We start from the raw sequence: 17,618 nt of genomic DNA, 5'->3' as shown, positions 1-17,618 counted from the left end.
TGTGTCATCAACATGAAATGTTTGGAAACCACAGTTTAGAATCTCAAAGAACACGAAACCACAGTTCAAAGTAGAAATATTAGAATCACATTTTTGCAGACTCCCCAATCAATCAAGGCATAGAGAAAATGCAAGCATCAACAGAGGTCTAATGGGATTTTTTTCCTTGCTAAAGGCAAAAAGTGATCACTGGTCAAAACATTCAAGTGATCGATCTGATCCAAAGTGCAAGAGTATTTGCTATGGGCCAGAAAAGGGGAAGTGCTTGTTTTGCATGGAGGAGATTCCAGACTGAGTCCCTAGCATCTCTGGACAGGGCCAGAACTGCTGTCATATAAAACAGCTTCCTTGTGGTCTTATTCTCACTCCAAATGTCACCTGCGATGGGTTGTCTTATGCCCCTTCTACACTGCCATATAATCCAGATTATCAGATCAGATAATCCAAGTTATCTGCTTTGATCTGGATTATATGAGTCTACACTGCCATATAATCCAGTTCAAACCTTCCAGGTTTGCCAGGTTTACACATTTCTGCTAAACAGTGATTTTATATGGCAGTGTAGAAGAGGTCTTATACAGCATTAGATTCCTCATCCTACCTATCACCATCCAATATCAGGTTAATAATACTGACCCATCTTATAGGGTTTTTGTAAATGTTTACAAGAACAGAGGAACTGCAGTCCCAAAAGCTTGTTTCCCTTGTAATAGTAATGAAGAGGAAACTTCTGTGAAGTCTTCCCTCTGCCCATCAATCCTCACTGACATACATTCTTCCCAGGTAATTTTTCTCCATATTTTCTGCAGTCATCTTTAGAAGTAAGTGGAAATGAGTCTGTGAGGGAGTCTTGTAGGACAGAAAGCATTTACATGGGAATCAGTGGGCACAGAATTGCTCAGGTCTCTCCATCTACAACCACCACTATTTTCTGTCAAGCATCCCATCACCACTGTCACATTATATCAACAAAACACAGTTTCATACACACTTTGAGACATCACATAATTCCATCCTACAGTTCGAAGTATTTTTAGAGCATAAGAAAATTAGCTATGAATCTACACGGACCACATTAACAAAATGTATGAACAGCCAAAATAAACCAGTATTAGAAGGGCATTAGATCAAAACCTAACTACGCTATAGATCAGTGGTTCTCAACCTGGGGTGCCCAGATGGTTTTGGCCTTCAACTCCCAGAAATCCTAACAGCTGGTAAACTGGCTGGGGTTTCTGGGAGCAGTAGGCAAAAACATCTGGGCACCCCAGGTTGAGAACAACTGCTATAGATTTTAAAACATCATGGGGGATCTGATACACAATACTGCATTTTTTCTGAATGAAAAGGTTTTTTTCCCCCTGTGGGGCTTAATTCAAGACCGTATCCCTTAAAACCCTGAAAAGTTAAGGAGAAAGAAGCATCAGCACCAAAATGAATTTAATAATTCTTCAGCCTTACTTGTGGGACTTCTTGGTGTTGGCACCATCTGGTCCTTCCCCACAGTCATAGGCCTGGATGGTGAAAGTGTGCTCCTTGTGAGCTTCGCAATCCACTGGCTCTTTGGCCCGGATCAATCCCTCGCCTGTTGCTTTGTCCAGGATCACTGCTTCAAAAGGCACCCCTGCTCCATGGATCCGGAATCCACATATTTCACCTACATCCCAGAAGAAATAATTAGGAAGGGGGAGACAGGGAAACATAAACAAAGGAGTCATGTAGGAAGGAAGCATTTTGTTATGTCTTGCATTAATGGCTGGATGCAGCTCTTCTATGTCACCTGGACTCTCTACAGTAACTGAGGAGTGATCCATTGGGCTGTGCAGACATGTCTGTTTGTCACATGAACAGCATTTCCCCCCCCCACCAAAACTCATATCTAAAACACAGCTCTTACTGGTTTACAAGTAGTACAGTGAGAAATCACACAGAGAGTTCATTGTATGAAGCTGCCACCTGATGTTATGGGATAATCTCTCCTGGACCTTCATTAAATGCTATCACACAAGTCCCTTCCACACAGCTGTATAACATCCACATTGAACTGGATTATATAGCAATGTGGACTCAGATAATTCAGTTCAAAGCAGATATTGTGGATATAAGGGGCCTCAGGCAAACCCCTGGCACTGCTTTTTACATCCTAGAAGCTGGCAGAAGACCAATATACAATATTTTTGCTTGTAGTGGGGAGTTTTCCTGTCTCACTCATTGATATCTCTCTTTCTACTTCTATACTGCTCCATGAAGAAGTAATCTAACCTCAAACTCCTGACTGTAGATCAAACAAGCTAAACATCTTGATGCTTTTAGAATAAACATACACTTTTGTATGGGTAAATCACATTTTTGTCCTAATTTGGTAAGGTTTAAGTATTTGAACCAATGTAAACATTTTTCATATAACTAATGTCATGAACATTTTTATGGAGTGATGCTACACTGCTAAAAATGCAACAAATTTGTTGTGATTAAATCTCCCTTAAATTTATGCCCAAAAGTTGGTCACCCTACAAGAAGCATCACTTGGCAAGCATTTAATATATGCATTGTAACACAGGCTCCTTCTACACTGTCATATACAATCCAGATTATCTGCTTTAAACTGGATTATATGGCAGTGTAGACTCATATAATCCAGTTCAAAGCAGATAATGTAGATTATCTGCTTTGAAAATCTGGATTATATGGCAGTGTAGAATGGTCCACAGAGATAGTATACCGGATCATGCCTTTAGTATCTGTTACACATATGATTGGCCCTTGCATGTTTTTTAAATGGAATAGTCATAAGAGTGAAAGGTCCAGATGGAACAACTGTGGGATCAAAGTATCAAATACCCTTTCTCTCCAAACACTGACGCCCCACCTACATTGCTCCTTCAGATGCCAGTTAGCAAATAAAACAAACAAAGAAGCAATGCAAAAATCAGAAATGTATTTAAGACCACATCCTTAGTAAAGGTAAAGGTTTTCCCCTGACATTAAGTCTAGTCGTGTCCAACTCTGGAGGTTGGTGCTCATCTCCGAAGAGCTGGCGTTGTCCACAGACACCTCCAAGGTCATGTGGCCGGCATGACTGCATGAAGCGCTGTTACCTTCCCGCCGGAACAGTACTTATTTATCTGCTCACATCTGCACGCTTTCAAACTGCTAGGTTGGCAGAAGCTGGAGCTAATAGTGGAAGCCCATTCCGCTCCCCAGATTCGAGCTGCCGACCTTTCAGTCAGCAACTTCATCAGCTCAACAGTTTAACCTGCTGTGCCACTGGGCATTATGTCATTATAACAAAGTATAATAGCTTTTCAATAAGAAACAACTCTGCTCCGGCTTCCTATCCAATGAGTGCAAAGGTATTGGAATGACAAATGAACAATGGAATATACTTGTAAAGTATATTCCAATGTAATTTCATAACACTAGATTGTTAGATTACATGATATTAAAATAAACATACTGTACAATGCCTTCACTCAATGTACCCTTGAAGCTTCCAGCTGAAATTTCTCAAAACAGACCTAGACCTAGTTCAGATCCCAGTTGGCCACAAGTAAGGTCTCCCAGCCCTCTTTCACCCATGTACCTGCATAGCGCAATGGTGCATCCTTGTCCAAAGCAAAGAGTGGCGGGTTCAGCAGGACTGTATTATCATTCTCCATGACGATACCTTGATACTCAGCTTCAATCCAGGGCTTGTGCTTGTTGGCTGCAAGAGATGGGAAGGGAGAAGAGGAGGCAAATAGGATGAACATCATTCAGATATATGTATTAGTTGACAATCATAATCTTGTCTTTACACCTTACTGCTTTATTGCAACCTCCATGTATTTTGCATTTTCTTCAGGTTATGAAAGAGACACCACAAAAAGAAAGCATGCATACACATTATTAATCCACCCAACCATCCACCCGAGATCACAATGATTAAGGATGCAATCCTATGCATTTACTTGGCAGTGTATCTTGCTAAAAGCGTTGTAGGACTGGGATGAATATCCAGTTTCAAACAACAGGGTGTAAATTAGCTGCAAGTATGACAGTGAACTGGATTTAGAGACAGGGTTAGCACACTAGCCAATCTGGTATATTGTTCCAAGAGTCCCAATGTGCAATTGGCAGCTATGAGCGAGGGCAATCTGCACAGACACCTGGCTTGAAAATAACCCAAGTAAAAGGGATCTAGGAATCTTAATCGACCACAAGCTGGTCATGAGTGAACAGCGAGATGTGGCAGATAATAAAACCAATGTGATAGGATTTGATATCAGGGGAAAACATAGTCCCAATCTATTCTATTTTGATCAGACCTCACCTGGAATACTGTATCCAGTTCAGGTACCCTGCACAATTCAAGAGGGATATTGACAAGCTAGAATATATCAGAAATGGGTGACCAAAATAATCAGAGGTTTAGAAACCAACTCCTAAGAAGATTGGCTTAGAGATCAAGGTATATTTAGATTGGAGAAAAAAAAGGCTGAAAGGGGACATGATATTTAAATATTTGACAGGATGTCACGTTGAGGGAGGGAGCTTGTTTTCTGCTGCTCTGGAGACTATCAGCCTTATCATACGGGGAGGAAGAAGCATGCTAGGATGCTACCTCCCCAGTTCATTCATACAGCCCCACACTGCCCATCATACAAGGTAGGGTGACTTCTGGTGGGGCTCAGAGGGTGAACTGGGATGGCAGCGTGGTGTGGCACTGCCGCCACCAACACGGAAGCTGCCTCGTTTTCCGTTAGGAACAACCAGGCTTCGGCAGAGGGGCAACACTTTCCCACTTGGGATGGGAAAGCATCAGCTGGCACCCAGGGCACCAGGATTTGCCCTGATGCCGTCCCAATGCCATTCAGATTCGCCACGGAGATTGATGAATCATGATGCTGGACCTCATCAATATGATGAAGTCCTCGGTCACAATGAATTCAAATTGTAGCAAAAAAAAAGATTTCAGCTAAGCAGTAGGGAGAACTAACTGTGGTAAGAGCTGTTGCGGTGGAGTCTTCTTCTCTGGAGGCTTTTTAGGCAGAGGCTGGATGGCCATCTGCCGGTGGTGCTTTGATTCTGTGTTCCTGCATACCAGGGGGGTGGACTGGACGGCCCTTGTGGTCTCTGCTAACTCTATGATTCCACTATTCTATGTGCATTAAGGTCTTTCTTTCAAACAGTTGCTGCAATTTGAAACTAGCTTCAAACTGCATTAATATGATTTATTGTATATACTCGAGTATAAGCCTAGTTTTTCAGCCCTTTTTTAGGGCTAAAAAAGCTCCCCTCAGCTTATACTCGAGTGAGGGTCCTGGCTGGCTTCTATTCATGTTGGCTTATACTTGAGTATATAGGTATTCAGAGTTGGACAATCTTATCTTATTAAAGTTTTATTATTATCTTAAATTACAGTTTCATATAAATATTCAGAAACATTCAACCTACTGATGCCTCAAATAATGCAATTTTATTAATATCTATTTTCATTTTTGAATTTGACCCATAGCTACTGAATTTCCCACCCTCGTCTTATACTCAAGTCAATAAGTTTTCCCAGTTTTTATGGTAAAATTTGGTGCCTCGGCTTATATTTGGGTCAGCTTATACTCGAATATATACGGTATGTTAATATGATTTAGTGGTTTTAATTTATAGTTACATGTCATTGTTGTGGATATCATGCTTTGGTTTTGTATGTATGCTGGCATTGAATCTTGCCATTATTTGAGGTACACCGCTTTAACTCCCTCATGGGTGAGAAAAGTAGTATATAAATGCTGTAAATAAATAATAAATAAACTAAATGGTCAGTGTAGGTCAGTGGTTCTCAACCTGTGGGTTCCCAGATGTTTTGACCTTCAACTCCTAGAAATCCTAGGCAAAGGTAAAGGTTTTCCCCTGGCATTAAGTCTGGTCATGTCCGACTCTGGGATGGGGCTCATCTCCATTTCTAAGCCAATGAGCTAGCGTTGTCCGTAGACACCTCCAAGGTCATGTGGCCGGCATGATCCTAACAGCAGGTAAACTGGCTGGGATTTTGGGGAGTTGTAGGCCAAAACACCTGGGGACCCACAGGTTGAGAACCACTAGTGTAGGTGGACTCATGGAGGTTGACCTGGGATCAAGAAGAATGAAGAAGGATTCACCATCAGATGATCCTTAGCCTGGGCTTTGCCTGATACGATTAATGTAGATGAATAGGGAGGGGGTTTCTTAAGGTTGGCTTGAGTTCTCTGCAGAATTTGTAAAATAAAATACCTAATAAAACAAATGACAGGATGATCACTAGAATAGATATGGTAGATCTCTCACCAGCATCACGTCTCAAGTCTACTTGGTTTCTTTCCAACAAGGCAGAAAGGGCAGTGAGCACAAGATGCTCCAGGAGATAATATTTTTGAATTACCATCACTGAGAGCAGGATGGGGGTTGTGATACCCCACAAGTGGAACAGAATGAAACCATTTTAAATCCATCAAGATGAGCTTAATACTAGAGCACCCAATCTAGCTAGCATTGGTGGAAGTTTTGTAGTTCATTGCATGTTGAGCAATTACTAGACACATATACACAGAGAAGGAGGGAGAGAGAACTGGCAGAGCTTCTCTTTTCCATATTCCAGTCCTTGTCCACACACCCCAAATATCTTCATGGAACTAGAGCAGCACTCAGATTTGTTCCATTTTTCTTATGCTTTCAGACCTTGTTTCACAATACCGGCTACATCATTAGTTGTGGGGTTAATACTGTGGTGAATGGAAGCATCTAATCTCTTTAACATTCCATTTTGTTCTGACAGTATCAAATGCTCTTAAGTGCACAGCCATTATTTCTCAGTCATGGGCTGGGCAAAGATTTCTACTTTGAAATGCCTTCTCCTTAGAATCTCAATGGAATTAAACCAATCCCTGCTATTTCATTTTATATAACATGGACATACAGGCAGATAAACTTCACTTTGATCAGAAAGCTCTTCAAAGAGATTCACACTATGAAATATAAACGTAAAAAACATCTAATTATTGGGCTGCTGTGAGTTTTCCGGGCTGTATGGCCATGTTCCAGAAGCATTCTCTCCTGATGTTTCACCCACATTTATGGCAGGCATTTTCAGAGGTTGTGAGGTGTTGAAAACTAGCCAAGTGGAGTTTATATATCTGTGGAATATTCAGGGTGGGAGAAAGAACTCTTATCTGCCTGCGACAGGTGTGAATACTGTAATTGGCCACCTTGATTAGCACTGAATGGCCTTGCAGCTTCAAAGCTGGGTGTTTCCTGCCTGGGGGAATCCTATGTTGGGAGGTGTTAGCTGACCCTGATTGATTCATGTTTGGAATTCTTCTGTTTTCTGAGTGGTGGTCTTTATTTACTGTCCTGATTTTAGAGTTTTTTTAATACTGGTAGCCAGATTTTGTTCATTTTCATTGATTCTCCCTTTCTGTTGAAATTGTCCACCTGCTTGTGGATTTCTATGGCTTCTCTGTGTAGTCTACCACAGTGGTTGTTAGCGTGGTCCAGCATTTCTGTGTTCTCAAATAACATGCTGAGTCCAGGTTGGTTCATCAAGTGCTCTGCTATGGCTGACTTCTATGGCTGAATTAGTCTGCAGTGCTTTTCATGTTCTTTTCATCAGGGCCACTTTAAAAAAAACCTCTAAAATCAGGACAGAAAATAAAGATCACCACTCAGAAAATAGAGAAATTCCAGACATGAATCAAAGGATCCCCCCAGACAGGAAACAGCCAGGCTTTGAAGCTGCCAGGCTATTCAATGCTAATCAAGGTGGCCAATTGCAGCATTCACACCTGCCTCAGGCAGACAAGAGTTCTTTCTCCCACCCTGCACATTCCACATACAGTAGAGTCTCAACATAAACGGGCCGGCAGAACGTTGGATAAGTGAATATCTTGGATAATGAGAAGAGATTAAGGAGAAGCCTATTAAACATCAAATTAGGTTATGATTTTACAAATTAAGCACAAAAACATCATGTTATACAACAAATTTGACAGAAAAGGTAGTTCAATAAGCAGTAATGCTGTGTAGTAATAACTGTATTTACGAATTTAGCACCAAAATATCACAATATATTGAAAATATTGACTACAAAAATGCGTTGGATAATCCAGTATGTTGGATAAGCGAATGTTGGATAAGTGAGACTCTACTGTATATATAAACCCCTCTTGCCTAGTTTTCAACACCTCATAACCTCTGATGATGTCTGCCATAGATGTGGGCGAAACATCAGGAGAGAATGCTTCTGGAACATGGCCATACAGCCCGGAACACTCACAGCAACCCAGTGATTCTGCCCATGAAAGCCTTAGACAACACATATAAGTGGATGAAACATCAGGAGAGAATGCTTCTGGAACATGGCCATACAGCCTGGAAAACTCACAGCAACCGAGTGATTCCCGCCATGAAAGCCTTAGACAACACATATATGTGGATGAAACATCAGGAGAGAATGCTTCTGGAACATGGCCATACAGCCCGGAACACTCACAGCAACCCAGTGATTCTGCCCATGAAAGCCTTAGACAACACATATAAGTGGATGAAACATCAGGAGAGAATGCTTCTGGAACATGGCCATACAGCCTGGAAAACTCACAGCAACCGAGTGATTCCCGCCATGAAAGCCTTAGACAACACATATATGTGGATGAAACATCAGGAGAGAATGCTTCTGGAACATGGCCATACAGCCCGGAACACTCACAGCAACCCAGTGATTCCAGCCATGAAAGCCTTCGACAACACATCTAATTATTATACAAAATATGGAGAATCATAATGACCAATACATTTTACTACACTTCATGTTCCAAAATTTGAAAGTCCTTGAAGGGAGGAAGTGATATTAACCCTGCATTCAGTAAAAATGTTTAAGGACCTTGAGAGGTTAGATCTGGAAAAAGCCACAGCCAGGCAGTTTAAAACAGAGGCTTTGATGGCTTCCAGTCAGATGTCATTGTCATTCCCATGCCATGCTCTCTTTGAGGAGTTTTGTAACCAAACGGTCCCTGGTCTCAAAGGCTTTGAAGCCACACGTTCAACAACAGAAGAGGTAACAGAAGGATCCAGACATGGGCATGGAATAGCTAAGCCAAAGCCTGCAGGGGAAAGAGGGAGGGAGCTTTCCGCTATTTAGGTTTGTTGGGGAGGCCTTGGTGTGTCCCCCGCAAAACACACACCAATTGCCCTGCATTGTGCTCTCGCTCTGCATCCACCCCCAGCCCCTGCGTCCCTAGTTCTGTCCTTGCCTGTGCCACGTTCCTTGTGGCCCCTCCTCGTTGCCCGAAGTGCTAATCTTGTTGCCTGGACCCAGTCCAAATTCAACATTGAGGCAGCAGCCAACAGAAGGCTCTGAAAAATGTCACCGGCCCAGAAATAGAAAATTAATCTTTATCACACAACCTCCAGGGCACAGAAACAGAAGAGGTTGGCGGGTAGAGAAAGGGGAAAGAAGAAAAAATCATTACAAATGAACACACCCTCCCTACCCCCCAACCAATCCCTATCAAATAGGGTCTTTGAGATTAGATCACAATGGCCTAGTTACAACCCCCTCCCCTCTCCCCTTTATCTAGGCTTATCCTTCAGAGATAGAGATGTGCCTCCCTCCATTCACAACCAAACATCCCTAGGAACATCCTGAAGACTTTCAAAATGGAGGGACAGCTGGCTATGGGAAAGAAGGCATTGGCATCCTTGGAAGCAACTGCCTCCCAACAGAAACCAGCCCTTGCAATAGTACTCCTACTATCCTTAGCAGAGCGTCCCAATCCCCAATGACATCTTGATAGGCAGAAGTAGCTCATATCTCAGAACTAATAATATGAATTCCAACGGGGAAAAAGTACTACATTTCGGCAGGGAGAAAATACATGCACAAATACAGGATGGGTGACGTCTGGGTACAGGATGACAGGATGGGTAAAAGGTAAAGGTAAAGGTTTTCCTCTGACATTAAGTCCAGTCGTGACCGACTCTGGGGGTTGGTGCTCATCTCCTTTTCTAAGCCGAAGAGCCGGTGTTGTCCGTAGATACCTCGAAGGTCATATGGCCGGCATGACTGCATGGAGCGCTGTTACCTTCCCACCGGAGCAGTACCTATTGATCTACTCACATTGGCATGTTTTCGAACTGCTAGGTTGGCAGGAGCTGGGGTTAACAGCAGGCGCTCATTCCGCTCCCGGGATTTGAACCTGGGACCTTTCGGTCTGCAAGTTCAGCAGCTCAGCACTTTAACACACTGTGCAACCATAGTGAAAAAGAACAAGGGGTCTTAGTAGACTTAGTAAGAGCCCCCGGTGGCTCAGTGGATTAAACTCTTGTGCTTGCAGGACTGATGACTTGAAGGTTGGGCTGCTGAACTGAAGGTTGCCAGTTCGAATCCAACCCGGGGAGAGCATAGATGAGCTCCCTCTATCAGCTCCAGCTCCATGTGGCAACATGAGAGAAGCCTCTCACAAGGATGGTAGGTAAAGGTTTCCCCTCAACTTAATGTCCAGTCGTGTCTGACTCTGGGGGTTGGTACTCAACTCAATTTCTAAGCTGAAGAGCCAACGTTGTCTGTAGACACCTCCAAGGTCATGTGGGCAGCATGACTGCATGGAGCACCGTTAGCTTCCCGCCGGAGCGGTACCTATTGATCTACTCACATTTGCATGTTTTCGAACTGCTTGGTTGGCAGAAGCTGGGGCTAACAGGGTGCTCACTCCGCTCCCCAGATTTGAACCTGCCACCTTTCAGGCTGCAAATGCAGCGCTTTGACATGCTGCACCACCAGGGGCTCCATGGATGGTAAAAACATCAAAACATCCAGGCGTCCCCTGGGCAACATCCTTGCAGACGGCCAATTCTCTGACATCAGAAGCGACTTGCAGTTTCTCAAGTCACTCCTGACAGGAAAAAAGTAGACTTAGTAGTCTTAGGTGGAGCAATGGGTTAAACCCTTGTGCCAGCTGGACTGCTGATCTAAAGGTTGGGTTGCTGACCTGAAGGCTGCCCGTTCGAATCCACGAGATGGGCTAAGCTCACGTCTGTCAGCAATAGATTGTGGAGAACATGAGAGAAGCCTCCCAGGCGTCCCCTGGGTAATGTCTCTGTAGACGGCCAATTCTCTCACACCAGAAGAGACTTGCAGTAGGTTCTCAAGTCGCTTCTGACACAATAAAAAGGAATCTACAAATTAAACATAAGGAAACTGTGTGATGTGGTGACCAAAAGTAATATTATGTCTGCATCATCAGGATCTCAGTGTCTAGGTGGAAGGAAGTAATAGGAGGTCAGACTTCATTTGGAGTGCATTTCTAAGCACCGCAGCACAAAGGTATTGACAAGCTGGGGTGTGTCAAGAGGAGGGTGATCAAATTATCAAAAGGTCTGGAACAAGCCTATTGTGGAACAGCTTAGGAGGCTGGGTAAGTGTAGCTTTTGAGAAGGCTAAGAGGTAACTTGATAGCAATCTTTAAATATCTCAGAGGCTGTCAAGGAGAAGATGGAGCAAGCTCGTTTTCTGATGCTGCGGACAGTAGAACAAGGATCACTGGATTCAAATTACAAGAAAGTAGATTTCACTTAAACAGCAGGGAAATTTTCCTTACTGTAAGAAACGTTCAACAGTGGAATAGCTTTGCCTTGGGACTGTGGATGGACTCTCTTGGACAGAGATTGGATGGCCAGCTCTTCAGTTGTGTGTTCTACATGGTAGAGGGTTGGACCAGGTAACCATTTTAGTCCTTTCTACTAGTTCCCTGATTCTATGATTCGCAAAGCACATTAGTCATGCAGACCCTCACACAACAGAGCAGTTCATCACTGCTGAAGAATCTCACATGAAAACCTTCAAGGACAATAATTCATAACCATTTCAGAAGTATGGAATCAGAGCCCCTTTAAGAGTGGTAAAGTACACATTGATATATTTGAACCATTTGGGTCAATCCAGCGGTTTGAGCCTCACTGATATCCACAGTTCTGGCATAAAATCAAGATAGGCTTACTTACGTAGGTGATATTTTGAGGAAGATGGAGTTGGTGTCAATGAGTGGGAAGACTAGAGACAGAAATCATCTTAGGCTGGTCCTGGTGCCACAGGGTTTGCAACCATACCATACAAATTGACTTGTATATGGAACCTGGATATGCAATTGTTACCATTTGGGCAGTCTCTCAATTTAGGTTCCTTCTACACTGCCATATAAAATCCAGATTATCTGATTTGAACTATATTATATGGCGATGTAGACTCATATAATCCATATCCTGGGATATAGGGCAGTGTAGATCCAGCCTAAGGAAATGTGCTGTCTTAGCCACAGAAATGGTAGTAGCAGCCTATCCAGCTTCCATATGTCTGAACTGACCTTGGCCTTGAATGTCCCATAGACTATTGGTCTATGCTACTGCTTCTTAAACAATGGATCCTGACCACAAATGGAATGCCTTTAATTTAGTGTTGGGATTACGAAAAAATTGGCAATAGTAAAAGATTTCTGAAGAACACCCATTTACACAAATCTGTTAGCAACAACATGCAGTGTTTACGATCAACTCTGCAGAAAATGCTTGAGCTGTGTTTTGTAAAAAGAAAAATCAGGCTGCTTAGCAAGCCTTGCAGATGTTGATTTAGGATCCGAAAATGTTTATTTTTTATATCTATTTTATATACCTGGAGTTATGTAAACATTTTGTGAGCTGAATGGGAAAAGTTTACACAGCCCAATATATACTAATTCCAGGGTGTAGAGATAATACACAGAAATTAAGCTTGTATCTGCATCTTATAGTACGAGATCTTTGTATTCATCTACCAAACAACATGGATGTGCAAGCATACATCAGACCAGCCACAGGAAGGTCCAGCACAGAAAGAACCTCTAGTTTTATGGAATTCACTCCCAAAGATAAGGTGGTGGTAACCACTAGCTCTAGTATCGATCATAGAATCATAGAGTTGGAAGAGACCGCACAGGCCATCCAGTCCAACCCCTTGCCAAGAAGCAGGAAAATCGCATTCAAACCACTCCTGACAGATGGCCATACAGCCTCTATTTAAAAGCCTCCAAAGAAGGAGCCTCCACCACACTCTGGGGCAGAGAGTTCCACTGCTGAACAGCTCTCACAGTGAGGAAGTTCTTCCTAATGTTCAGGTGGAATCTCCTTTCCTGAAATTTAAAGCCATTGTTCCACGTCCTAGTCTCCAGGGCATCAGAAAACAAGCTTGCCCCCTCCTCCCTATGACTTCTCCTCACATATTTATACATGGCCCTCATCATGCCTCCTCTCAGCTTTTTCTTCTGCAGGCTAAACATGCCCAGCTCTTTAAGCCGCTCCTCATAGGGCTTGTTCTCCAGACCCTTGATCATTTTAGTCTCCCTCCTCTGGACACATTCCAGCTTGTCAACATCTCTGTGAAATTGAGGTGCCCAAAAATTGGACACAGTATTCCAAGTTGGGTCTGACAATGGCAGAATAGAGGGGGAGCATGACTTCCCTGGATCTGGACACTAGACTCCTCTATTTATGCAATGGGACCCAAAATCCCATTGGGTTTTTTTGCTGCCGCATCACATTGTTGGCTCATGTTTAACTTGTTGCCCACGAGGACTCCAAGATCTTTTTCACACAATACTGTCAATCAAAAAAGCTTTTATTCAGATAAGATAAAATGGGACAAGTTTGTCCTAGCAAAACCTACAACCATTTGCTATCCAAGCAAGTGCCCTTGAATACTAGATGCTTTGGCAGGGGGGTTAGCAGTGAGAGAGGTGCATAGCAGGCACTCATGTTTGCCTTGTGAATGCATCCGTTCTGCCCTCATTGGAAACAGCATGCTGGATTAGGTGATTTGTGCCAGTGAGCTAATTCTCTGTACTAGTAGTAATTGAGAAGTAGGCACGAAAGGACACAGTTGGAATCAGAGAATCATAAGGAAGTACTGTGGTTTGGGACAAGGGAGCATCAGTTGTGGAAGAGCCAGAGATGCAGCTCTTTAGATGCTTAAAATGGAACGACAGAGACTCCATCTACACTGCCATATAATCCACTTCAATCTGGGAGAGATTCTGAGAGCTGGGATGATGCAGCAGGAAGCCACAGACCATATTGTAAGTCCAAATACCCATCTCAGCAGGCTGAGCTCAGGCTTGATGTAAAATGATCCAGCAAGAAAAAAAATCTACCATCTCTCCTTTGTTGTCAGGTTGCCGTGCGTACCTCTAACCTGAGCTGTTTCCTGCACATCCCTTCCCATGTCCCTATTTTAAGCCCCGATGTCTCTTTCTTTCAGACATGGAAAAGGGGGGGGTCGCAGTGTTAGTGCAATGCAAAAAGATACCCCTGTTGCTGGGGTAACAAGCTATTGATGGAGGAATACATCCTCCTCTGTTTCCATTGGCCACTGGAAGAGCCCTCGGCACTTCCCTGGGGACTCGAGCATTGGTCCCTGCCATCAAAAAAAGGCCAGCAGTCACGGCGACCAGCATGTGTCCAGAACCAGGGACAAGAGAAGATCTAGGTTTCTGTGAGTTTTCCGGGCTGTATGGCTATGTTCCAGAAGCATTCTCTCCTGACGTTTTGCCCACATCTGTGGCAGGCATCCTCAGAGGTTGTGAAACTAGGCAACTAGGTTTATATATCTGTGGAAGGTCCAGGGTGAGAGAAAGAACTCTTCTCTGTTGGAGGCAATTAATGCTGCAATTAATCACCTTCATTAGCACTGAAAAGCTGTGCAACTTCAAGGCCTGGCTGATTCCTGCCTGAGGGAATCCTTTGTTGGGAGGTGTTAGCTGGCCCTGATATTTTTTTTAGTATTGTTCTTTATTTACTGTCCTGATTTTAGAATTTTTTTAATACTGGTAGCCAGATTTTGTTCATTTTCATGGTTTCCTCCTTTCTGTTGAAATTGTCCACATGCTTGCGGATTTCAATGGCTTCTCACAACCTCTGAGGATGCCTGCCATAGATGTGGGCAAAATGTCAGGAGAAAATGCTTTTGGAACATGGCCATACAGCCCAGAAAACTCACAGCAACCCAGAATAGAATAACGTTATTGCCATTGTACATCGTACAATGAAATTAAATGCCACCCTCAATCGCATTACGTATTTACACAAATGACCAAAGAATCCTTCCACATTCTAATCCCTAGTGTCACATTAGTGTGGCATTGGGAGACGACTGATCCAGAATGTTGAGAGTTGTAATTTACGCACATCCTAATCACATTTCCTAATGGGTCCATTCTTAAGATGCAAAACCTAACAATGCATAGGCTTAACATGAAAGGCACTGCAGACTAATTCAACCAGAGAAGTCATCCATAGCAGAGCACTTGAGGATCCAACCTGGACACAGTATATTATTTGAGAACATGGAAATGCTGGACCGCTATAACACCTATAACAGCAGACGACACAGAGTTTTTTTGAGTGTTGTTCTTTATTCACGGTCCTGATTTTAGAGATTTTTTTAATACGGGTAGCCAGATTTTGTTCATTTTCCACAATTAATCACCTCGATTAGAACTGAAAAAGAGCCTTCGGTGGCCTAGGGGATAAAAGCCTCGTGACTTGAAGGTTAGGTTGCTGACCTGAAAGCTACCAAGTTCGAATCCCACCCGGGGAGAGCGTGGATGAGCTCCCTCTTTCAGCTCCAGCTCCATGCGGGGACATGAGAGAAGCCTCCCACAAGGATGGTAAAACATCAAAAACATCCGGGAATCCCCTGGGCAACGTCCTTGCAGATGGCCAATTCTCTCACTCCTGACACGAAAAAAAAAGCACTGAAAACCCTTGCAGCTTCAAGGCCTGGCTGATTCCAGCCTGGGGGAATATTTTGTCGGGAGGTGTTAGCTCGCCCTGATTGTTTCTGGTCTGGAATTCTTCTATTATTTTTTTAGTGTTGTTCTTTATCCACTATTCTGATTTTAGAATTTTTTAAATACTGGTAGCCGGATTGTGTTCATTTTCACGGTTTCCTCCTTTTTGTTGAAATTGTCCACACGCTTGTGGATTTCAATGGCTTCTCTGTGTCGTCTGACCTCCCTTGCCGAGTTTCCAAGATACCTCACGACCTCTGAGGATGCCTGCCATAGGTGCAGCAGGCGAAACGTCAGGAGGGAATGCTTCTGGAACATAAGCCCGGAAAACTCCCAACAATGCGGTGATCCCGGCCATGAAAGATCTTGACAGATAGGAGAAGATCTGTCCCGAATGGTCCGCAAAAGCAAGAGGCAGGCTGAATCCTAATGCTGCTGCAGAGCTCCCACTCCCTCCCTTTTGCTCGCACACACAATTTTTCAGGGAGGAGGACTGGCAATAGATGCTCTTCATTCATATACTCCCTTTACTCCCTTCATGGGGTGAAGAGCATCACTAGGTGGGGAGCATGACTAGGTTTTCTCCACCAGAATGTGTGGGGATCACAACCACTGAGGATGCCTGCCATAGATGTGGGCGAAACGTCAGGAGAGAATACTTCTAGAACATGGCCATACAGCCCGGAATACATACAACAACCCTGTGATCCCGGCCATGAAAGCCTTCGACAACACATTGTGTGGGGATCAACGCAGGCGTACCATGGCTAAGGAGCCAGGAACCCATGCCTTGCCTTTCTCCTTGTACAGGAGACCCTGTTGTATAGAGAGCCACCAACTTACACACTCCCCTTCTCTCACACAATGTTGGGATGTGGAGCTGCCCAAAACCCAACCTCTCCCTGCTTGTTTGGCATCCTCTCCATGCAATTCCCACCACCACCACCTTCTCAGATTTCTCCAGGCGAGGGATCTGGCACTGCTGGGAGGGAGAGGCACAATGCAGCCTGGAGGGGAGGCAAAACATGGGTGGGTGGGTGGGAAGCAAGGGACCCCAGCTCACCTTTGTTGCCCAGGGCGCCGGCGGAGAGGAGGAGCAGCATTGGCAGGAGGCAGGCGAGGGGCTGCCCGGACCCCATCTTGCAGGGAAAGAGAGAGGGAGGGAGGGACGGGTCTCTCTCTCTCTCTCACACACTCTCCTTCTCTCTCTCTCTCTCTTCTGCTGCCTTCTCTGCCCTGCCCTGCCCAGCCCCGCTACTGCAGCATGATGTCAGCGGCGCCCGACGCTGATTGATGGGAGCGCGCAGCCAATGCGAGGGGCGCGGGAGACAGGTGCTGCAGGAGGAGGAAAGAGGGGGGGTCCGGATTGGGCGGGGCGGGGAGGGGCGGGGCTTGCGGGCAGAACAGGTGGAGGCGGGACTAAGCCCCCATCCTCACTCTAGGACAGGCATGGGCCAACTTGGGCCTTCCTTCCAGGTGTTTTGGACTTCAACTCCCACCATTCCTCACCGCCTCGGGCCCCTTCTTTTCCCCCCTCAGCCGGTTAAGGAAAGGTGGGAGTTGAAGTCCAAAACACCTGCAGGGCCCAACTTTTCCCATGCCTACTCTAGGGCCTCCAGGACTTGAATTCTTGGTATCCAGGCTCTTGTTAGGCAAAAGTAAAGGTTTCCCCTGACGTTAAGTCCAGTCATGTCTGATTCTGGGGGTTGGTGCTCATCTCCATTTCTAACCTTAAGAGCCGGTATTGTCCGTAGACACCTCCAAGGTCATGTGGCCGGCATGACTGCATGG

The 17,618-nt window shown here is 44.4% G+C and overlaps 1 protein-coding gene across 1 annotated transcript in view; it reads right to left on the bottom strand.

Annotated features, from left to right (window-relative positions):
- clstn3 (calsyntenin 3) overlaps nt 1–17,114 on the bottom strand; it is a 46,805-nt gene extending 29,691 nt beyond the window's left edge. The window contains exons 1-3 of the mRNA XM_062971799.1: nt 16,891–17,114; nt 3,584–3,706; nt 1,462–1,657 (exon numbers count right to left, since the gene is read on the bottom strand). Coding sequence (XP_062827869.1) covers nt 1,462–1,657; nt 3,584–3,706; nt 16,891–16,966 — 395 coding nt within the window. The 5' untranslated portion in view covers nt 16,967–17,114. The remainder of the gene's footprint in view (nt 1–1,461; nt 1,658–3,583; nt 3,707–16,890) is intronic.
- Nucleotides 17,115–17,618: the final 504 nt, after the last annotated feature.

The sequence above is a fragment of the Anolis carolinensis genome, chromosome 2 (genome assembly GCF_035594765.1).
Source record: "Anolis carolinensis isolate JA03-04 chromosome 2, rAnoCar3.1.pri, whole genome shotgun sequence".
Classification (NCBI taxonomy): Eukaryota; Metazoa; Chordata; class Lepidosauria; order Squamata; family Dactyloidae; genus Anolis; species Anolis carolinensis.
The sequence above is the reverse complement of the archived record's forward strand: the minus strand, read 5'-3'. Positions and strand labels throughout refer to the sequence as shown.